This window comes from Salvelinus sp. IW2-2015, linkage group LG26, assembly GCF_002910315.2.
Source record: "Salvelinus sp. IW2-2015 linkage group LG26, ASM291031v2, whole genome shotgun sequence".
In the NCBI taxonomy this organism is placed as follows: domain Eukaryota; kingdom Metazoa; phylum Chordata; class Actinopteri; order Salmoniformes; family Salmonidae; genus Salvelinus; species Salvelinus sp. IW2-2015.
Window position 1 is genome coordinate 38025362 of NC_036866.1, and position 23904 is coordinate 38049265.

A 23904-nucleotide genomic window follows, 5' to 3' on the forward strand; every position below is an offset into this window, starting at 1 on the left:
GGAGTGGGTAAGCAGAGGGCGTATGGGTGGACAATTGGGCAGAAAGTTGTAGAATATGGACTGGGGGAGAGAGAGAGAGATAGGGCTGGCAATTGCATTGGGGAATGTTCTTCCGTGGCTGTTTACAAAACCAAGTGTAGATGTGGATATGATTGAGGGTAGGAGAGAATGGGGTGAGGACGTGAGACAGTGTGTGGAGAGAGATATAGATAATCGGTTTTATTCAATTTTAAGGATATATACAGTTGGTTCAAAGGTACCATCAGTCAGTGCTAGGGTGGTGGCAGGGGTGTATTTCCCAGATTTCAATGTAAGCAGTTAACTGATTATGTGTCAGTGTATGCAGCTGAGTGGATGGCCATGATTATAGGTTTGAGATGGGTGGAGGAGGTGAAACCACTTGGAGTGGTGACCTGCTCTGATTCAGCTGCAGTGTTGAGTAGTGTGAAGACGTGCAGGTCGGATAGGGGAGACTTATTTGTGGAGATGACAGTGCTTTTAATGGAATTGGAGAGAATGCTGTCCAAGTCAGGTCTACCCAGTTTCAGCACCAAGAAATGATGCAGTCCGACGGCCCTGCGCTTCACCATTTCTACTGAGCCTGCCCAGTGCAGCCGCATGCTCTGTCAACGTGAACCCCTTCACCCTCAACACGGTCCGCAGGAACAGAGAGCACTACAAGAGGAAGAATCGGAGGAGTGACGACAATGATGACTGTGGACGCAGGTAACCCAACTAAGGGCTCTGTTGTGATTGTGAAATGTATTATTTTCTGCATTTGGTGCTTGTTTCATGGCCTTGCCACCATGTGCTATCTGAATATCTACAGTGTTATGAGACTGAGTGGGTTTTGCTATGTGATATTATCACCATCTCCTCTTTTAGAATGGAACCAAGACATACGTCACCTGAAGCATTTCTCCCGTCCAAGGTACATCTATTTATGCTCAATGAACAGTTGGTGCTGGAGTTGTAGACAAACTCATGGAAAACAGAAAGGAGAACGCTGCACACTACTGCTCAGGCTCCCAGGTGATTTTATTTATAACAACATTTTGACCCTTAGGTCTTCATCAGGCATCTATATCCCAGGTGGGGGTGGAAGGTCCTATACATAGGGGCAGTACTCAGTGACATCACTTCCTGAAACAGGAGGTAAAAATATGTAACGTAGGTTCACAATATTAACATTCAATGTACAGTTGAAGTCGGAAGTTTACATACACCTTAGCCAAATACATTTAAACTCAGTTTTTCACAATTCCTGACATTTAATCCTAGTAAAAATTCCCTGTCTTAGGTCAGTAAGGATCAACACTTTATTTTAAGAATGTGAAATGTCAGAATAATAGGAGAGAGAATGATTTACTTCAGCTTTTATTTCATCACATTCCCAGTGGGTCAGAAGTTTACATACACTCAATTAGTACTTGGTAGCATTGCCTTTTCAATTGTTTAACTTGGGTCAAACGTTTCGGGTAGCCTTCCACAAGCTTCCGACAATAAGTTATTATAGCCTATGATCGGGATTTTCTCTTCTTTTTTCTAGACAATTTGTATCATGTTGATTCTTTTTTTCACAATTTGTATCATGTTGAATTTTAGTCATTATCGGGAGCCAACGTCAGTAATACTCACATACTGTACATTTATAAATGCCACTTTAGTGTTATTTTTCTTCAATTTGTAACTTACATTTCACATAATTTCATTCCGTTGACATTTCTTTCCTCGTTCACGTCTGTGTAGTTGTTCCTGAGGGTCGCTAGCATTAGTGGATCATAATAATTTGGGACATGTAGCCTATTTGAATCATTATGGAACTCAGACCACACGTAGCAGCTTAAACCTGGAGCCTGGTACACGTTCACGACGACTGGACCGTTGTCATACAGTTCCATGATAAGTGAGGATTAAGGTAGATTTATAGGACTATTGTTCAACCCCTATTGCACACTTTTTCCCACCTTCCAATATGTCATGGATTGAATTTGAATATGCCAACTTTCAGGATGATCAAACCACTGTATTTTTGATTCATCAATATATTTTGTGCATAAAGGCTCTCCAAACCAGTTTTTTTATGATTCATATACTGTATACTTTTCTAACCCTAAAATGTGGCTATATAATCTACAAAATCTGAGTATTTTTAAGTCTACCAGTTGGTGCTGAAACGGAGACAAAGATGCATTGATGGCATTCTTTTATTGATCGCTATTTTATGAACCCGTTCTGGTTCTTGTACCGGTTCTGACTTAGAATATGTGGACAACTACAAATACCTAGGTGTCTGGTTAGACTGTAATCTCTCCTTCCAGACTCACATTAAGCATCTCCAATCCAAAGATAAATCTGAATCGGCTTCCTATTTCGCAACAAAGCCACCTTTACTCATGCTGCCAAACTTACCCTCGTAAAACTGACTATCCTTGACTTCGGCGGTGTCATTTACAAAATAGCCTCCAACACTCTACTCAGGAAACTGGATGTAGTGCCTCCATGCTCTGGACACTACGCTGACAGACACAGCAAACATTCTTGCCATAGCTCGCATTGATGTGCCATCCTGGATGAGCTGCACTACCTGAGCCACTTGTGTGGGTTGTAGACTCCGTCTCATGCTACCACTAGAGTGAAAGCACCGCCAGCATTCAAAAGTGATGAAAACATCAGCCAGGAAGCATAGGAACTGAGAAGTGGTCTGTGGTCACCACCTGCAGAACCACTCCTTTATTGGGGGTGTCTTGCTAATTGCCTATAATTTCCACCTTTTGTCTATTCCATTTGCACAACAGCATTTGAAATGTATTGTCAATCAGTGTTGCTTCCTAAGTGGACAGTTTGATTTCACAGAAGTGTGATTGACTTGGAGTTACATTATGTTGTTTAAGTGTTCCCTTTATTTTTTTGAGCAGTGTATGAATCCTATACATTAAAATGGCCAATTTGGGTGCAATCAATTAGCTTAATTTCTCAGAGATTAAATGTTATTTCAACAAAATAATGTTGCAGGATTGCTAACAACAAACAATTTCATAATAATCTGAGATGGTGGGTGTCAATCCTCTTTCTTACACTTTTTACAAGTGGAACGACCCCTATGTGCTTAGCAGACACGGTAACAGATCCATCCTCAGCTGGGTGCCTTAGAAAAGGGGAAGTTTTTCTACTGCTGTAGCTACATCTACGGGGAAGCTTTACTATACTAGGGTGACAGGATCTGGCACATCTGCGTTGACCCATTGTCGTGAAAGTGATTCTAAATGACACTGTGTTGACCAGAGGAGGCTGCTGAGGGGAGAACGGCTAATAATTATGTCTGGAATGGATAACACGGAATGGTATGATACCATGCCATTCATTCCGTTCCAGCCATTACTATGAGTCCGTCCTCCCAAATTAAGGTGCCACCAGCCGCCTTTGGTGTAGACATTATAATGTCAATACTTGATAACTGTTCATATTCAGTATGATTGAGTTCCATTCTCTTTGGCCTCCAGTGAACCCTGCGGAGGCAGAAGCCCTGAGAGGCGTCACTGCTGGGTTGATTGAAATAGCTGATCAGCTTGAGTGTAGTGTGGTGGCCCAAGCTGCAGAAGTATTCCATTGGGGTGAATGTCTGGAATTCAGGTTATTTGTATTGCTCAGAACTACATACCACATTTATGTCTAGGAATGTATGTCCAAGTCATAGTATGTTGTTGCTGCTGTGACTTGAAACCCCAGGGGGTTATCCTACAGTAGCATCTAGTGCTGGGTTGTGGGATCAGTAGCATCTAGTGCTGGGTTGTGGGATCAGTAGCATCTAGTGCTGGGTTGTGGGATCAGTAGCATCTAGTGTGGATTGTGGGATCAGTAGAATCTAGTGCTGGGTTGTGGGATCAGTAGCATCTAGTGCTGGGTTGTGGGATCAGTAGCATCTAGTGCTGGGTTGTGGGATCAATCCATAAGTCATTGGTCCAATGTGTGCTGTGTTTCTGTCTGTGTTCCTCATCTGTAGAGGCACCACCTAGTCCTGGAGGCAGAGTGGGTAATGAAGCAGGGCCTGGGCACTGTGCTGGACCATCTACACCAGAAGAGGGTGATCATGGCCCTCACTCTGACCCTGGTGAAGGAGGTGTGTGAGCACGCCCCTCTGCTTCTCCGGAACCTGTTCAGCACTGCAGTTCATAAACCCTACCACAGCCAGGTGACTTCAGAACGGACCCCAAATCTTAGACACTGAGCCCCATGCTTGATTACCAATCAATAGTGAGAGTGCCATATTATTGTTTTTTATGGGCACACTTATTTTCTTAAGCTGCTCAGTGAATATAGAACGTTTCAATTAGTTTTAGAAAATAAGTGATACTAAGTATTTATGGCTGGTATTTTGGACACAAGTGATTTATCTTACCAGCTCTGAATTAACTGCAAACTGCTGCCGTTTTCATTAAAACTTCATTTTGTAACACAAGGCATTCTTCTACATAAATTATTGTACTTTAATATTATTTTTGTAATAACTTGTAATAAGTTGATTCAAAATTATTACAGACAGAAATACTCCTGTTTCATCAGCTGTCAGGGTGGCTGGTCTCAGACGATCCTGCAGGTGAATAAGCCGGATTTGGAGCTCTTGGTCTGGCGTGGTTACATGTGAACTGCAGTTGTGAGGCCAGTTGGACGTACTGACAAATTCTCTAAAATTTAGGGAGGCGGCTTATGGTAGAGAAATTAACATTCAATTCTCCGGCAACAGCTCTGGTGGACATTCCTGCAGTCGGTATTCCAAATGCACACTCCCTCAAAACATCTGTGGTATTGTGTTGTGTGACTAAATTGCACATTTTAGAGTAGCCTTATTGTTCCCAGCACAAGGTGCACCTGTGTAATGATCATGCTGTTTAATCAGCTTCTTGATATACGACAGCTGTCAGTTGGATGGATTATCTTGGCAAAGGAGATATGCTCACTAACAGGGATTTAAAACATTTCTGCACGAGAACTAATATTTTTTTGCGTATGGGACATTTCTGGGATCTTTTATTTCAGCTCATGAAACATGGGACCAACACTTTACATGTTGCGTTTGTTTTTGTTCAGAATATATCTATACTGTACTTTCCAAATACTCACTGGTTCCCTTTGTACATTGTTTCAGATTCATTAGCATACCTAAATGTAACAGACCTACATGAAAGCATCCTTGTACAATTGTATTCAAAGTTTTTTTATGAGCATGGCCATAAAATAAATAAATCAATAGATTTAGGCTAATATATGATCCTCACATTTTCCCTATACCTATCATGAGGTTGCTACAATTTAGCCTATGAATGAAACTTTACACCGTAGGTGCACAGGTCAAAATAAAAATTTGAGTAGTCAAGGGGACAGTGACACATTCCATACCGCCTTGCACACTCTTGCCTGCATCTAGCTTATCTATGGTGTAATCATTAGTCCAACAGTTGCAAACGAGAGTTTCTATTGAACAAATTCAGGTATGTTTATCATAGTTTAACGGAATCGGTGGAATGAATACACCCCTGATCACATCCAAACAGTTCACTTTCATTGCAGCCACATACAAACTGCATGATAATTTTGCTCGTTGTACAATTCCTTTTCGCATCTACTCGTTCTCCTCTCCTTTTCCCTTCGCTTGTGGACTTCAGTGCACAACACATCAGCGGTCTGTGACCAGGCAAAAGAAAAATACTTTCCAAGCCAAACCTTCATATCATAACCGCTACACACAGCCTACATCGTTGTCACCATATTAGCTAACGTCATAGTCAACATAGCCACACTAACATGTTAGTAAACCAGCTACAATCATGCAGTACAGTCAGCAAGCAGTTTAGCAGTTACACCCACAGGCCCCAGTGGCAATAAATTAATAAAACCAAAAGCTTACCTTGACTTGGAAGAGTTCCAGTGTTGGATAGCCATAACCAGCTAGCTAACATAGCATCCCTCTCTGTTTGAGTAGGCTAAACTAACTGGCAAACTAATTTGCTAGCTAAGTAAAACAACAAAAAAACGAAACAAAAAAAWAWATATATAGCATGCGTTTTTAAAGAAATGTATTTGTTCAAAACTTAAACTATTGTCTCCGAGTCAACTACTCACATTTTAAGCTCCACAGTGCCAGCTAGCTGTAGRGTATGCTTTCAGTACTAGATTCATTGTCTGATACTTTGATTGGGTGGACATGTCAGTTCATGCTGCAAGAACTCTGATAGGTTGAGGACGTCCTCCGGAAGTTGTCATAATTACTGTGTTAGTCTATGGAACCATATTGAAGTCAATGTACCCGGAGGAGAAAGGAAACTAGCTGTCCTCCAGCTACACCATAGCGCTGCCCTACAGAGTGCTGTTGAGGCTGCTGTAGACATTCATTGCAAAAGAGTGTGTTTTAATCCATTATTTGGCGACGTGAATATATTTAGTATAGTTATCTAAAAAGGATAACTAACGTTTCACTATTTTACTGAAATTCACTGAGGATGGTCCTCCCCTTCCTCATCTGAGGAGCCTCCACTGGTCAACAACCATTCTTTCATTTCTCACCCACACATCTTGCTGTTGTTTACCACCCCAAAACACACATGGTTGTATCTACACTTGGCTAAGCAACAGTGCAGTTAGTGTAGTAGTGAAAGTTGTGTGAGTCTTTACTGTACTGATATTAACCAAGTAAGCTGTGGGAATTCACTAACCGGTGAACAAAACAAAGCTGTACAACCAGTTAGCTGTAGACCAAGGGCCATCACTACGTGGTCATTCGGATCAAGTGCTCACATTTCATGCTCCCAGAGTGCCCAGTTATAAAAATAATTAACTTAAAACACACACACACATACTTTATTTATTTTACTCCTGACTCGAGGCCTACAGTGCAGTTTATTTTGGATTCACATTGTACACAACAAACAGAGGAAGATATGAGGTTTCATTAGCTCTGTTGATTGTCTGTGGCAGGGCTGGCATGTGTGTGTGTTGTTCCTACTCTTCAAGTTGTGGACAGACTTCCACTCAGGCTTGGGAAATGGAGGGAGCTTTGCTAGTAGTGGGAAGAAGCCAGCAGACACAGATGTTAAGCTTAGTTTAGAAGTCTCTACTGTAGAAAGGTAGGCATGCCATGGGATTACAGTGGAATGGCAAGGCAGTGCTTGTTGGGCAGTTCGGGCCAGCAGAGGGGACAAACAGCAAACCATGTAGAGGAAGAAAAAAAAACATTATAAACTAGGTGGATCGAGCCCTGAATGCTGATTGGCTGACAGCCGTGGTATGTCAGACGTTTTGTCATACATCTTTCTACCTCTCCAATTCTATTATAAACTGGTTACCAATGTAATAAGGCACCTCGGGGGTTTGTGGTATATGGCCAATATACCACGGCTAAGGGCTGTATCCAGGCATGACGTGTTGTGTCGCGCCTAAGAACAGCCCTTAGCCGTGATATATAGACCATATACCACCCACCCCGTGCCTTATTTCTTAAAATACACAAGTTGGGAATGAGAGCATAAAATTGATTCAAGAAAACATTTCTCCTTCTAATATAGTCTCACATTAAATCAAGTAGACGGACTATATKTTCCATGTTTACTATTTCAATCTTAAACCTTTTGAGTTGAACATATGAGTATGAAATTCACCAAACAGAGACAAAGTGGATCTTGGTGCAGTCATTACCAACCCTCCATTCCCTGTCGACAAAACACAGTGCCTGGAACAGTATTGACCATGGTGCCATCATGGTTAAACTGGCTTTAGGAGTGGTTGACGTTGTCACTCACACACAAACTTGAATGACCAATGACAGTTCTATACATCTATTTTCAAGGATGCATCTTCATGCCTGGAATGTTGAATAACACATTCACCCATGATCACAGTCCCCTCAAAACCAAAGAGACAGCAAGTTATAAAACGCAATTGCTCTGGCTGTGAGCTGCGGTAATCTTTATCCTCAGCTCGTCCCTTTTTATGACACTATTAAAACAAATCTATTTCATTGCAATTATTATAATACTGCAATATGACCATACATTACAACACTATATAAAAGAGAAGACTCATGTGTCAAAATATGTGTTAGCTAAATGAATGAAATTAAGTACAGTGATAATATATTATATTCATGTGAAAATATATACCCTTGAGTCAAGGCATGCCATTCACATCTTAAAGTGGAATCCCTCATTTTCCAAAAATCCTCCCGAATAATTTACTAAATAATACTACATCAACTGATGATAAATGTAAGTGACTGGCAATCAGCCATTAATATAGTGGGGGAGTAGATCATCATAAATATATCTACTTCACATTTTAGTGTGATATTAATAATCTCATTGAAGTGCTATATATGAAGAATTTGGTCCCTTTTAACTCTGCAGATAGTCATTTTACAGGCACGTCAGGGTCTCCAGTAGTGAATCTTATATCCCAACATCACATACATAATTCTAAAAACAAAAATGAGTCTAATTTTATGTTAACTGCCATAAAAAATTCTACATAACCACGTTCATCTCATCTAAAACTGCTCTTTAAGACAGGATTGTTTTTCAGAGGACATAAGGTAGTCAGAACATACTTTTTCCCTAATCATTCCAGATAGAAAAATCTATTGGAATAGGTGCCCTTTCCTCTACACTTTTTTGCAACAGAACTGGCAATTGTGACTTGAGCTACACCCACTAGGCTCTGAGGACAAAGAGGTACCAAAGCTCCAGCCGAGAGGGTAACAGACACCCTGCTTGTATCGGTCATGTGCATCAAGATGGCACAGGACAGAACCACACACCCAGAAAACACACAACAGAGAAACCAAGATAAAATGTATAATATGTCCTTTCCAGTTTGAGGTGATAGAGGCAGCAATGAACAACTGAAGACAAACATATCAAAACGCCAGATGAGCAGAGATGAGAATGGGGGAAAACAAAAACGGAGAGAGAGAGAGAAGAGTTAATTTTGCCATGGTGTGTGCACCTGGCGTTGGCAGCACAGCAGCCCAGGTTACCTGCAGTGAGCTAGGCAGGGACCAGGGAGGAGGTGAGGTCTGGGGCCCAGGTCAGGAGCACCGCTAGGCTACCTCTTCCGGTGGGTCAGGACTACCCAGGCCACTACAGCAGCTAGGGCCACCAGGGCAGCTCCCCCGTAAAGCAGCACTGGAAGCTCCAACTTGGGCTCTGGTTCCATTTGCACTGGGGCCTCCTCAGCTGGGGCCAAAGGGGTCTCCACAGGGGCTTGGGGTGCCTCCAGGACAGGCGCTGCTGCCAGCTCCAGCACAGTCTCTGACTGAGGTTCAGGCTGGGGCTCCTCTGGAACGGGCTCTGGCTGGGGTGGTGCTGCTGTGACTGGCATTGGGACTGGCTCTGGTTCTGGAACTTGCTCTGCTGGTTGGGGAGTAGGGGGCACCTTGGCGGGTGCTGCCTCAACAGGGGCAGGCTCAACCACAGGGGCTGGTGCAGGGGGTTCGGGCTCTGACACAGGGACAGTGGATGGGGCACGCGGTTCTGGCTCTGACGGGACCGCCGACAGGGGAGCAGGGGTCTCGACGACGACCGGCTCCTCCAGATATCCCACCACAGGCTCTGGGGCTGCTGGGACAGGAGGCGGGGTGTCATCCCTAAACTCCGCCCTCAGCTCGGCCAGCTCGCTCTCCGTCCCCAGCACGCTCAGCATGATCTCCTGCAGCTCAGGCTCCTCTGCCCCGCCCTCACCCTCCTCTGCGTCCTCTCGCTCCACGTGCACGATGTCAGAGTTGGAAGAGTTGTTCTCGCTGCGCTCCTCTGCGAGGTTGCCGTCGTTGCTTTCCAGGCTCTTGATGTCTTCGGGATGGTCCATCACGTCCACCTGTGCCCAGGACTCGTGGCCTGCCAGAGACACAGGTAAGCTTTCTGTCTGCCAGCTGCCCAACCCACTGCTGTCTCCGGTGCCCAGCAGCGATGTGGGAAGCTGCTCTCCAGACAGGATATAGATGTCGTTGCTGTCCTCGGCTATGATCAAGCCCTGCTGCTCCTCTTCCTCCAGGCTAAACACTGTACCCTGAGAGGGAGAGCAAGTTCAGTGGTCAGTATGGAACAACAAAAATAACAAGCATTGCATGTTCCCATTTAATAAAGTGCTGATGGGTGGGATATAATAAGCTTATGACCTTGTGGGATAAATAAACAAGACTGACATTTCAAAATGGGCAAAACCTCTGCCACTACTGGTCCACTGCTAAGAAAGGTGCGGATCCTTTTTTTAATTTTAAAGCAATATCACAGTAAAAAAAGTGACGCACACCTCAGTAAGGTTCAATGTCACATCTTTCACTTATATTTGACAGGAGTTGCAATACAAAGGCTTTGATGTGGTCTGGCAGTCACCACCTGAAACCCCAACATCAGCCCATCTTGAGGCTACAGTACGTCATCGGTGTTATCGCAGAKCTTTTGTCTCGACTTAACTTCCTACTGGTCATTCTAAAGGAAAACACTGAGGGTATCACAATCTAATGACGACTTCTGTGGTTTAACGTTTGTTTAGAGTTGCTCTATGGCCCTACCCTGGTCTTGATGAAGTCGACACCATTGACAAAGGGCCATAGCCCATGGGAGTGATCGACTAGAGTAAAACCTATGTAGAACAGCTGCATCTTATTTACTGGGACATAAAATAATTCTGATAGTGGTGACAGACTTCTAAAAAGGTATCCTCAGAGCTGCCGGTCCATAGCTGCTCTTAAGTAACTGAGTATAGGGCAATGGGCACAAGCTTGAAAACAAATTAAACACAATGGTATATATTCCCAACCAAACTATTGTGACACAGGCTTCTGTTTGTATGCGCATCTCTTCTTATGGTATCAATATCAAATGATCAAAGTAGTGTCTACAGTATGTCAAAATGTAACTTGTTGGCCTCCCGGGTGGCGCAGTGGTCTAAGGCACTGCATCGCAGTGCTAGCTGTGCCAGCAGAGAATCTGGGTTCGAGCCCAGGCTCTGTCGCAGCCGGCCGCGACCGGGAGGTTCATGGGGCGACGCACAATTGGCCTAGCGTCGTCCGGGTTAGGGAGGGTTTGGCAGAATAGGGATATCCTTGTCTCATCGCACACTAGCGACTCCTGTGGCGGGCCGGCCGCAGTGCACGCTGACCAGGTCGCTAGGTGTACAGTGTTTCTTCCGACACATTGGTGCGGCTGGCTTCCGGGTTGGATGCGCGCTGTGTTAAGAAGCAGTGCGGCTTGTTTGGGTTTCAGAGGACGCATGGCTCTCGACCTTCGTCTCTCCCGAGCCCATACGGGAGTTGTAGCGATGAGACAAGATAGTAACTACTAATAATTGGATACCACGAAATTGGGGAGAAAAAGGGGGTAAAAAAAAGTTACTTGTCTATATAATATATATATTTACTCATATATATATATATATATATATATATATATATATATATATATATATATATTGTTCTGTACAAAGTTAATTCCAACTAGTGGTGTGAATGGGAACTTACAACCGGGTCAGAAATTTAACTAGGCAAGTCAGTTAAGAACAACTTCTTATTTACAATGACGGCCTACCCCGGCCAAACCCGGACGATGGGACTCCCTATGGGACTCCCAATCACAACCAGATGTGATGCAGCCTGGACAAAATCTAATCTAACAGTCATTTTGGCTGTAGAGCAGGGATCCTCAACTAGATTCAGCTGCAGAACGATTTTTTCTTGAGATGATGGTCGGGGGGCCGGAACATAATTTCAAATAATTTGTAGACCGCAAATTCACCGCAAGGAGGCCAAACATATAATACTTAACTAAAACAATTTAAAACCTTGCTTACATTTGTATATGATCACGTGTCTCTCTATCATGCGTGGGAATACCTGAACAGATTTCCCAAATGAAGATCAATTGGAGCCGATTTCCTGGTGTTTTAACAGTTTCTTTTTTAGCTCAGAAAACCATTTGGCCCGCGGACAGTCAGATGGGGAACCCTGCTGTAGATTGAATCTGGGGCGGCAGGTAGCCTAGTGGTTAGTGTTGGGCCAGTAACCGAAAGGTTGCTAGATCGAATCAACGAGCTGACAAGGTACAAATCTGTCGTTCTCCCCCTGAACAAGGCAGTTAACCCACTGTTCCTAGGCAGTCGTTGTAAATAAGACTTTGTTCTTAACTGACTTGCCTAGCTAAATAAATCAAAATTGCATTCTATTAGGCACAGTACTGCTCCAATAGTTCCATTTAGGCCTATACAGTGCATTTGGAAAGTATTCAGACCCCTTGACTTACATTACAGACTTATTCTAAAATGGATTACATTATTTATTTTCCTCAATCTACACAATGACAAAGCAAACAGGTTTTTAGAAATGTTTGCAAATGCATTAAAAAGAAAACATACCTTATTTACATAATTATTCAGACCCTTTGCTATGAGACTGGAAATTGAGCTCAGGTGCATCCTGTTTCCATTGATCATCTTTGAGATGTTTCTACAACTTGATTGGAGTCCACCTGTGATAAATTTAATTGATTGGACATCATTTGGAAAGGCACACACCTGTTTTTACAAGGTCCCACAGTTGACAGTGCATGTCAGGCACAGGATTGTGCCGAGGTACAGATCTGAGGAAACGAACCAAAAKATTTCTGCAGCATTGAAGATCCAAGAACACAGTGGCCTCCATCATTAAATGGAAGAAGTTTGGAACCACCAAGACTCCTGGAACTGGCCACCCAGCCAAACAGCAATCAGGACAGAATGTCCTTGGTCAGAGTGGTGATCAAGAACCCGATGGTCACTCTGGCAGAGCTTCAGAGTCCCTCTGTGGAAATAGGAGAACCTTCCAGAAGGTCAAATCTCTGCAGCACTCCACCAATCAGGTCTTTATGGTAGAGTGGCCAGACGGACAGCCCGCTTGGAGTTTGCCAAAAGGCACCCAAAGGACTCTCAGACCATGAGAAACAAGATTCTCTGGTCTGAAGAAACCAGGATTGAACTCTTAACCTGAATGGCAAGCATCACGTCTGGACGAAACGGTGAAGCATGGTGGTGGCAGGATCATGCTGTGGGGAGAATTTTCAGAGGCAGCGACTGGGAGAATAGTCAGGATCGAGGGAAAGATGAACGGAGCAAAGTACAGAGATCCTTGATGAAAACCTGCTCCAGACCGCTCAGGAACTCCGCCTGGGGCGAAGGTTCACCTTCCAACAGGACAACGACCCTAAGCACACAGCCAAGACAACGCAGGAGTGGCTTCGGGACAGGTCTCTGAATGTCCTTGAGTGGCCCAGCCAGAGCCCGGACCTGAACCCAATCAAACATCTCTGCAGAGACCTGAAAATAGCTGTGCAGCTACGCTCCCCATCCGATTTGCAGAGAATGCAAGAAACTCCCCAAATATATGTGTGTCAAGCTTGTAGCGTCATACCCAAGAAGACTTGGGGCTTTAAATCGCTGCCAATGGTGCTTCAACAAAGTACTGAGTAAAGGGTCTGAATACTTATGTGAATGTTATTTCAGTTATTTAAATAATTTTTGCAATACCCCATAATGCTGTGTCATTATGGGGTATTGTGTGTAGATGAGGGGAAAAAACTATTTAATTCATTTTAGAATAAGCTGTAACGTAACAAATTGTAGGGGGGAGGGGGAAATCAAGGGTTCTGATTACTTTCCGAATGCACTGTGTTTTTAGATGTCAATATTTGCCCAGGTAGGTAAGTTGGTAGGAGGCTATTTAGGCACATTTAATAAAAAGGGATATCTTTGTGTAGGAAGCTTGAACATCAGCACTTAAGGTGGCTGCATCGCGTGTCAGACAGTGTGAAAATGGCTGCCTCAGAGCTCAGACTGAATTCCCACAGAGCACAGTAGGGGTAGCAGGGTGCCATGGACCTGACAGGATGGATCTGACAGCACTGACTGAGTCAGCCCAATCCACATCTCCCCCATGAAAAGATAAGGTTAAACTGTTACGGTCCATTCAGGTAGGCTAAATAACGGCTCTGGTACATTTATCTTCTATTCAAACAGGCTTGCAAATGACTACTTATTTGCATCGGACTCACAGAACATTTTCCTAACTAAAATGGGACCCATATTGTATCTATGTAAAATACAGGTGTTTGAGTTACGGGCTTATGCCCTGACTGAAGGTTATTCTCCTTACAAGGACATTCTCTCAGAGGCCAGGCTGCATCCCGGGAAGCCAGGCAGGGGATTAAAACTAAACACCAACCCTTCCTAGCATGCACTCTCTGGGTGTAAGCGGATTTGCGTGTGGAAGAGTGGTTGACAAAAAAAAATTTAAACCGTCCTCTGGGCAGAGGTTTAAATCGTTGGATAAAGAAGGGCAGCCATGTTGTGTGAGGGACATGAATAGGTCTCCATCTGGGAGTAACAACCGTTGGGTCTTTAGGCATATTAAATAAATCTGCAGTAGACCTTCACCCAGTTACTAAAGCCAGAAAAACAAGTTGTTTTCTATGTTCTCAAAAGAGCATATGGTAAAGCTCTCCCCATCAGCAGGCTAAGTAGACAACCAATTATTCAGTAGCTAAAAAAAAAAACATTACCAAAAGTGAAAATCAGATTTTCTAGGACACAGCATAAGCAGATATAAGTGAAATAAAATCTAGATATTTTGGCCCATCTGTAAATAGCCCATCCAACTAGCTCATCCCTTATATATATTTMTTTTGCTCCTTTGCACCCCAGTATCTCTACTTGCACATTCATCTTCTGCACATCTATCACTCGTGTTTATTTGCYAAATTGTAATTATTTCGCCACTACGGCCTATTTATTGCCTTACCTCCCTAATCTTACTTCCTTTYCACACACTGTATATAGACTTTTCTATTGTGCTATTGACTGCACGTTTGTTTATTCCATGTGTAACTGTGTTGTTGTTTCGGTCACACTGCTTTGCTTTATCTGGGCCAGGTCGCAGTTGTAAATGAGAACTTGTTCTAGACTAGCCTACCAGGTTAAATAAAGGTGATATGAAAACACCMATATTCTTCAGTACCTTCCAATAACTTCACACACCACGTTGATACAAAGACAGTCGCTGTTGTACAACAGAGACTTTTGAGGTGTTGTGATCGGTTGTCAGGCGTGTTAAACTCTCCATCCTCGCGACGACACACAGACAGAAAGACAAACACCTACTACACACACTGTTCCCCTGAGAGGAAGTCAGACAGCCCCACACAGAACAGCTCTTCCCAAACTACAGTAACTTCAGAAAAGTATTCATACTCCTTGACTTATTTCACAGTATTTATTTTTGTCGACGATCTACACAAAATACTTTGTTTATTAATGGAAAAATCAAAACACTAATAAATATTTTGACTAGATAACTATTCAATCCCCTGTGTCAATACATGTTAGAATCACCTTTGGCAGCAATTACAGCTGTGAGTCTTTCTGGGTAAGTATAGGAGCTTTACACACCTGGATTGTACAATATTTGCACATTATCCTTTCTAAAATGATTCAAGTTCTGTCAAGTTGGTTGTTTAGCAGGCAGCCATTTTCAAGTCTTGCCATACATTTAAGCCAAAACTGTAACCAGGCCACTCAAGAACATTCAATGTTGTCTTGGTAAGTATCTCCACAGTATAATTTGGCTTTGCGTTTTAGGTTATTGTCCTGCTGAAAAGGTGGATGTCGCCCAGTGTGTTGGAAAGCATACAACCAGATTMTCCTCTAGGACTGTGCTTAGCTCTATTCCTTTTAATTCTAATACAACTCCCTTGTCCTTGCCGATGACAAACATGCCCATAACATCATGCAGCCACCACCATGCTGGAAAATATGAAAATATTTTTCAAATTAGTCATTTGATTTTGATTTGAGAGGTATTCAGTGATGTGCTGCGTTGGATTTGCCCCAAACAATGCTTTGTATTCAGGACAAAAAGTTACATTTGCAGAATGTTTTGAAATATTACTTTAGTGGTGCCTTATTGCAAACAGGATGCATGTTTTGGAATATTTGTTATTCTGTACAGGCATCCTTCTTTTCACTCCATTTAAGTTAGAAAACTGAGGGGAYGATCAACAACATTGTAGTTACTCCACAATACTATCTCAGCCATTAAAACTGTTTTAAAGTCACCATTGGCCTRATGGTGAAATCCCTGAGCAGTTTCCTTCCTCGCCAGCAACTGAGTTAGTAAGGACGCCTGTATCTTTGTAGTGACTGGGTGTATTGATAACCCATACAAAGTGTAATTAATAACTTCACCATGCTRAAAGGGATATTCAAAGTCTGCTGTTTTTATTTTCTACCAATCTACCAATAGGTGCCCTTTGCAAGGCATTGGAATACTTCCTTGGTCGGTTGTTGAATTGGTGTTTAAAATTCACTSCTCGTCTGAGGGACATCACAGATAATTGTATGTGTGGGGTACAGAGATAAGGTAGTCATTCAAAAATCATGTTAAACACCATTATTGCACACCAGGTTAGTCCATGCAACTTATTAAAATTGACTCCTGAAGTTATTTAGGCTTGCTATAACAAAAGGGTTGAATACTTAAATGACTCYGGCGGCGCACAATTGGCCCAACGTCATCCGGGTTTGGCTGTCATTGTAAATAAGAATTTGTTCTTAACTGACTTGCCAAATTAAATAAATGTTAAATATATATATATATTTTTTTATATATCTCAGGCCATTTCAGCTTTTCATTTTTTATTAACGTAATTCCACTTTGACATTAAGGGGTATTGTGTGTAGTGACAATCTGAATTTAATAACATTTCAAATTCAGGCTGTAACACAAAATGTGGAAAAAGTCAAGAGGTGTGAATACTTTGAAGGCACTATGTACCACTCAACAATGCTGTGTACAAACAATGAGGGAAGTGATACCGCCACACACACACACACACACAGTTAAACTTATCTCAAGGTTGACACTACGCTCCACTGCACCTATGAACAGTTACCACAACCTTAACGGTCAAGGTACAGTGAGGTTGTGAGTGGTTAGTGATTACATAGGCTATACATCTACATTTTAGTCATTTAGCAGACGCTCTTATCCAGAGTGACTTACAGGAGCAATTAGGGATAAGTGCCTTACAGGAGCAATTAGGGATAAGTGCCTTGATCAAGGGCACAGACAGATTTTTCACCTAGTTAGCGTGGGGATTCGAACCAGAGACCTTTCGGTTACTGGCCCAACGCTCTTTACTGCTAGACTACCTGCTACTATACTAGGCTCTGATGTAAAAAAAATAATGTTTATCACCAGTGAAGGGCAACATTTCATCCCCACACTAGTATCACATGTACAGCCACATCTAACATACAGTATGAGATCCTTCTAGTCAAGACTTGGAAGCCTGCATCACTTGAAATGAGAGCTGGTAGTTTGTCCCAGCAGGGTCTCAGTCACATGTGACTTGCTACCTGTCACCCAAACATGCCACAGCTCTTTGCCAACACAAATATTAGAACTGGGAACTTAAGTCATGTTACAGACTGGCTGACTTAATTTCACTCATTCTTTGCTCCAAAATATATTGTGAAAGGATCATTGGTTTTTGGTGTCTTATCCAATGTTAAAGGCCCAGTGCATTCAAACATAACTGTCCCTTGTTATACACCCCCCCCCCCCCTCTCTTGAGTGTACAAAACATGAAGAACACCTTCCTAATATTGAGTTGCCCTCTGGACAGCCTCAAATCGTCGGGGCATGGACTCTACAAGGTGTTGAAAGAATCCACAGGGATGCTGTCCCATGTTGATGCCAATGCTTCCCACAGTTGTGTCAAGTTGGCTGGATATCCTTTGGGTGGTGGACCATTCTTGATACACAGGAAACTGTTGAGAGCGAAAAATCCAGCAGCATTGCAGTTCTTGACACACTCAAACCGGTGTACCTGGCACCTACTACCATACCGCTCGGAGGCGTCTGCATGTTCCTAAAGCACACCGTTGCCTCATTTGTGTCACAATCCAATGATAAAKCTGGGGGCAAAAATGCAATTTCATAATGTGGGGGGAGACATGTCCCCCCGTCCCCAGTGAAAGTTACGCCCCTGGCTTTCACCTGATCAGTCTGCCATGGAAAGATCCGGTGTTCCCAAAGTTTTTTWAAATTTTATTTTAAAACATTTACCCCCTTTTCTCCCCAATTTTTGTGGTATCCAATCGCTAGTAATTACTATCTTGTCTCATCGCTACAACTCCCGTACGGGCTCGGGAGAGACGAAGGTCGAAAGCCATGCGTCCTCCGAAGCACAACCCAACCAAGCCGCACTGCTTCTTAACACAGCGCGCCTCCAACCCGGAAGCCAGCCGCACCAATGTGTCGGAGGAAACACCGTGCACCTGGCCCCCTTGGTTAGCACGCACTGCGCCCGGCCCGCCACAGGAGTCGCTGGAGCGCGATGAGACAAGGATATCCCTACCGGCCAAACCCTCCCTAACCCGGACGACGCTATGCCAATTGTGCGTCGCCCCACGGACCTCCCGGTCGCGGCCGGCTGCGACAGAGCCTGGCTCCGAGTGCCACCCAGAGACTCTGGTGGCACTGCCCTAGACCACTGCGCCACCCGGGAGGCCATGTTCCTAAAGTTTTGTACAAGTCCACACTGGGGTTTGAATAATACTGTGAAAATAATAATGCCCTTTAAGTGCAAGACTCGTTTGAAAAGACTYCCTGAAATTCCGGTGGGATGGAGTTTTGGCCTGCCTGGTGATATCAGTAGGTGGTAAATTAGTTAATAAACCAATAAGAAAGAGTTACAAACCTCTTTGCTAATAGCAGCTATTTTCTTCCTCCATACTCAGACCAATCCCAGACAGTCCTAACAAATGTCTTGCTTGAGAAATTGTCCTTCGTTAAAGAAGCAATTTTTATTTCTTTGACCATTTTAAAATTGGAAACAAATCACAACCAGGTTTCCCCATCCATCCTTTTTATGTAAGTAAAGTACATGTCGAATTAAAAATGTCATGACAGGCCTGATGGAAACAGTAKATTTTTCAGTGAACTCTCCAAATGTCAACAAAAGACGCTAGACAAGGTGGGACCTTTTTGTGTTAGTAAAATGAATTGTGCGAGGAACGGTGGAAAGGCTTTTATGCGCAAATATTGATATAACCATCATATCAAAGTCAATTTAGAATCACGCGTTGACATGTGTGGTCCTCCCACTACGACTCGTTCGTCGGGAAAGCATGCAGTTTTGGCCTACGGATGAAATTCACAAAGTGGTGACAGTGCAATGTGATGTTGATGCTCCTTTCCAATAAATATTGAGGGTCTCATTCTGGTGACATGATCAACGACGCTTGGCTGCCGTTTGACAAATAAAAATAATTTCTCCTCGGTCCATAATAATCTCATCATGTAGGCTATAAAACGCGCTRGCGCCAACAGAGCACGGATACAGTACCAGAGTGGGCACACTCGCTATATAACGAAACATTTTTTGGTGAGAAAACCATCAGTAGAGTTGAAAATGCGATGGAAACACATTTAACTTGTACTTTTTATTCAGTATAATTTAACTGCAAAATTMTATTTGTATGTGTACTACCTCGTCACGCACAGCCTTTAATCTGCAACAAGTCAATTTGATGGAAACATCTCTGGTGGGAAAATTCACATTTRTATGCAGATTTGCATGAAAATCTGTCACCAATTGGATGGAAACCTAGCTAGTAAGGTACTTAAGAAATCAGAAATGATCTGATAGAGATAAAAAAAAAACAGCCACATTGGCCCTTTAATGCTTAGCCTACATGTATGCATTGGTGTGTACAGATTTGCAATTATGTTCATGGACACTGGTCTGGGTGTTCTGATAATGTACATTTCATTTTTATTTAAACTAGGCAAGTCAGTTAAGAACAAATTCTTATTTACAATGACGGCCTTGTTCAGGGGCAGAATGAGATTTTTACCTTGTCAGCTTAGGGATTCGATCTAGCAACCTTCAGTTACTAGTCCAACGCTCTAACCACTAGGCTACCTGCTGCCCAAAGACCGCTTACGTAACATAAGAGGAGTTCCTGGTAGTCAGACATTGAGGGATTCATGCTGACATCAGGCTCCATGCTCAGCCAGCCAGCCCAGAGCTGTCTAACCTTCCAGTATACTCAGATACGATTTTGTTTCTCAGAAACTCTAATCCCATAGTAATGAGTCGGTTTCAGCCCGAGGGCCCCATCCTAACAATACCTCTCATTTAGTGTCGTGTACTGCTATGAAGTGCCATCAAAGGGGATTGACTCCCAGGAGGGGCCACTGGACACAGTAACATAATGGCCATTCAATATAGTCGCACAAGAGCTTTGTCAGTGACATAAAAACATCCCCCAGTCAGGATTCCCCCATTATTACTGAGCCTAATCCCATCACTCCTCCCTCATCCAATTAATCCACTAACACTAAAGAGCAACAAAGCTATTCTAACCTACCGTGTCAAACGAGTAAGACATCATGTACCCTTTTAGYAAGTAGCTTTCATTCAAAAATAATTATACAAGGATCCAGTGGCCCCCAAGAGGCATGGCCTCCTTTCTTGTTAGATTGGCTGCAGCTGGGTGTAGGCCTATAACCAGGTTTATCCAGGAGGGTTAATGTGAAGCAGCTGGCCTGATGGGAACAGCCACATGGATGAATGACTACACGTCTTCTACAAATTAACACCGCACTAAAAATGACCCYTTTGCCCTCATTTATGAGAAGGGTTTCAACAAGAGAGTCTGGTAACAGCCAGATAGCGGGACTGTGCTTGACCTTGGAGCATCAGACAGAGGACCTTGGGACCAGGCGTCCAGAAGGCTTCCAGCACAAAAGGTTGCGTTGCTCTCACTGTGTCAGTGTGTGTGACGCAGGTTGCATCAGGCAGCAGCAGTAGACACTYACCTGGGTTCAGCCATTAGCATAGATGCCCTGACCAACAGTATGAAGCGAATAAAACTGACCATCCTACAGTGGGGATCTGACCTGGGTTCAGCTGTTAGCAGTTGAGAGGTAGCACTGCTCTGGGAGGCTAGAACTATAAGTATGCCAGTCTGGCTCTGGTGATTTATTTCCTCAGCAGAGCCAGACACACCAAAACAAAGAGATGRACTCAGCATTTCACCCCAGCAGCAGAGACATCTCTTACGTAACCTGGCGGAGGGCTGTGCAGCCTGACAGACCAGAAAACATCCAGCAGCACCCCCCCAAAAAATATGATTTGTGCCCGTGTGTTTATAAGGCAACCAAAATTCAGTATATGTGAAAGTATTTGGGCATTTGCCTGACTAAGCTGCAAAGTTTGTGGCCTTTTGGCAAGTAACTTTACTATTGTGCGCTGCAACGGAGGTGTCAAGCTCAATTTGAGAGCACAACGTAAGCACACCTGTCACAAGCAGTTTCTGAGAGACACACCAACATGAAACTTTATTACTGCATTCATTTTCTGAACATTTTAGCCTTCCTCGCCCAGATGACCTTAGACAAGGTGTCAGAGACTTCCTAGCAACAGCAGTTGCATCACCCATGACAAGGTCTGTAATACAACATGGCTGAAGGTCCCTGTCAGAACACACACCCGCAGCAGTTTTCACTGTCGTGCTTAAGCACAGCAGTCAGCGCTGTCTGAAGAACAGGGCTAGAAATAGAGGGACGGGTGTGTAGGGGTGTTCAAGGGCAAAGTTCAGATAATGACCTTTGCACCAGCCAAGTTTAATACACACACACACACCCCTCACTCTTAGATTAGCTACATAGGGTTTTAGGCTCTCACACAGTTCCAGTATGTCACAGACCTAAACCCTTCATAGTGAACAGGTTCAAATGCAGTCATAGCCATGCTAGTCCATTTTGAATCAGAAGCAGTCCTTATTCAAAATGTCTCTCTAGTGTATTGCATTCCCCTTGCTTACTCATCATCCCCCCTCCCTCCCATGGCCGGGTCGGATTTATGAGATGCTGGTCTTGTTGTCCAATGAAGTGAACACGACATTGGGGTCATAATCCTTTTTGTTTCCTAATGTAATTAAACAAAAAGGCATGGTCATCGTCAGAGCCACCAAACATAGGAGGGACCACGGTCACGAGGATGGCACGACGTACCCGTCATCTAAATCAATCTGCCACCCATCAGATTTACAGTGATAACTACAACCAATCAAAATCGCTCAATAAGCGATAAACCCAGGAGGCAGTTCGGGAATTCCTCGTTTGTAAAAGTTGCAAGATAGATGGAGGGAAAATTCGGTGCATTCTGTTCTATTCTAAATGCTCCGTCATAGAGAACCTTAGGGATGATTGTGTTCTAGGCACTGTGTTCAAACTGTCAACTCAGATATCCACACACTTCACATCACGGGCAAACGAGCTAAAACCAGATTCGGAGACGCGAGCCCTTCCCTACGGTCCAGAGTTCTTCAATCACCCACCCCCCAACCGCTACCAACCGTCTCTTACTAACCACGATCAATGTACTCCCACAGTCCTCTACACAAACACGCACCACCAAAAAACACAAGATGAATGACCTACCTGACTGTGACCCGGCTCACCCAGCAACTATAGAGTAAGTGCTTCCCTGAGCAGGGTCAGAAGCCCAGAAAGAGTCCCCCCCAAAAAAGAGAGCGAGAGACAAAGGGAGGGAGGAGTGGAGAGAAAGAAGGGGGACCCAGTTGTAGCGAAGTGGAGCCACACACCAACCGCTGTGACAGAATGACAGTAACGGAGCTTTAASTTCACACCACAGGAGGAGTTCCCACTGGCGTGTCATACCCACCCCCTCTACTCCACTCTCTCCCTCCCCCTGCAGTCCCAGCTCTAGCCTATGGACCATCCCTGACATAGCAGTGGGAGTGTGGCAAAGTTAGTATTAGCAGAAGTGAGTCAGGAAGGATGCATCAGAGATGGTCATGGTATGTTATCCCTTTACTGCCCCACAGCAATTCTTATTCTCGCCACAAGACAAGGACAGCTGTGTTTTTTTCTTTTCCCTAGGGCTTGTTACTGTAATGAATAGGCTACACAGTATCTGTATTGACAGCAGAACCACTTCTTCTACATGGTGCCGTTTAAGATTACGGAGGACGATTTGTCTTTATGAGCATGGCATTATTTTCATTAGAGCACATTGGATGGCTCATTTATATTCCATTCACCCAGTTCAATGTAACATGGATAGGTTTAGGCTTCTACATGATACTCACATTTGCCCTATACCCATCATGGAGGTTGCTACAAACTACCCRACAAATGAACGTTTATAACATAGGTGCACAGATTGAGACAAATTGGAATAATCAAGGTTGACAGAGTGTGACAAATTCAATACTGACTTGCACACTCTTGCCTGCATCTAGCTGATCTGGYGTGTAATCATTAGTCCAAACAGTTTCAAAATGTTCCATTCTGCAACTAAAASAAGAGTTTATTTTGGACAAATTCACTTAGGTCCCTCCCAGTTTAGTTCCGTGTGCTTCCGTTTAATAAATGTTTGGCGACAGAATCAGTGGAATGAATACACCCCTGATCACACAGTTCACTTTCATAGCAGCCACATACAGCGTCATCACTTTGCTCATTGTATAATTCCTTATATGCACTCTCCTCCTCTCACCTTTTCCCTTCGCCTGTGGACATCACAACAGCTGTCTGTGACCAGGTGCAAAAACCTCTCCAAGCCAAACCGTCATACCATAAACGCAAAACAGCCTACGTTGTCACCATATTAACGTTAGTCAACAAACTAGAACTAACACATTAATAAACCCACAATCACACAGTACAGTAAGCACTTTAATAGGTTACACCAGCAGGCCCTGGTGGCAATAAATTAATAAAACACAAAAGCTTACCTTGACTTGGAAGAGTTGCAGTGTTGGATAGCCTTAGCKTGCTAGCTAACATAAATAACA

The 23904-nt window shown here is 43.5% G+C and overlaps 1 protein-coding gene across 3 annotated transcripts in view; it reads right to left on the reverse strand.

Moving 5' to 3' along the window:
* Positions 1-6849: 6849 nt before the first annotated feature.
* LOC111952668 (bcl-2-like protein 13) overlaps positions 6850-23904 on the reverse strand; it is a 38890-nt gene continuing 21835 nt past the window's right edge. For all 3 annotated transcript variants that reach the window (XM_023971560.2, XM_023971562.2, XM_023971561.2), the window contains one exon: positions 6850-10053. In XM_023971560.2, coding sequence (XP_023827328.1) covers positions 9094-10053 — 960 coding nt within the window. In that variant the 3' untranslated portion in view covers positions 6850-9093. The remainder of the gene's footprint in view (positions 10054-23904) is intronic.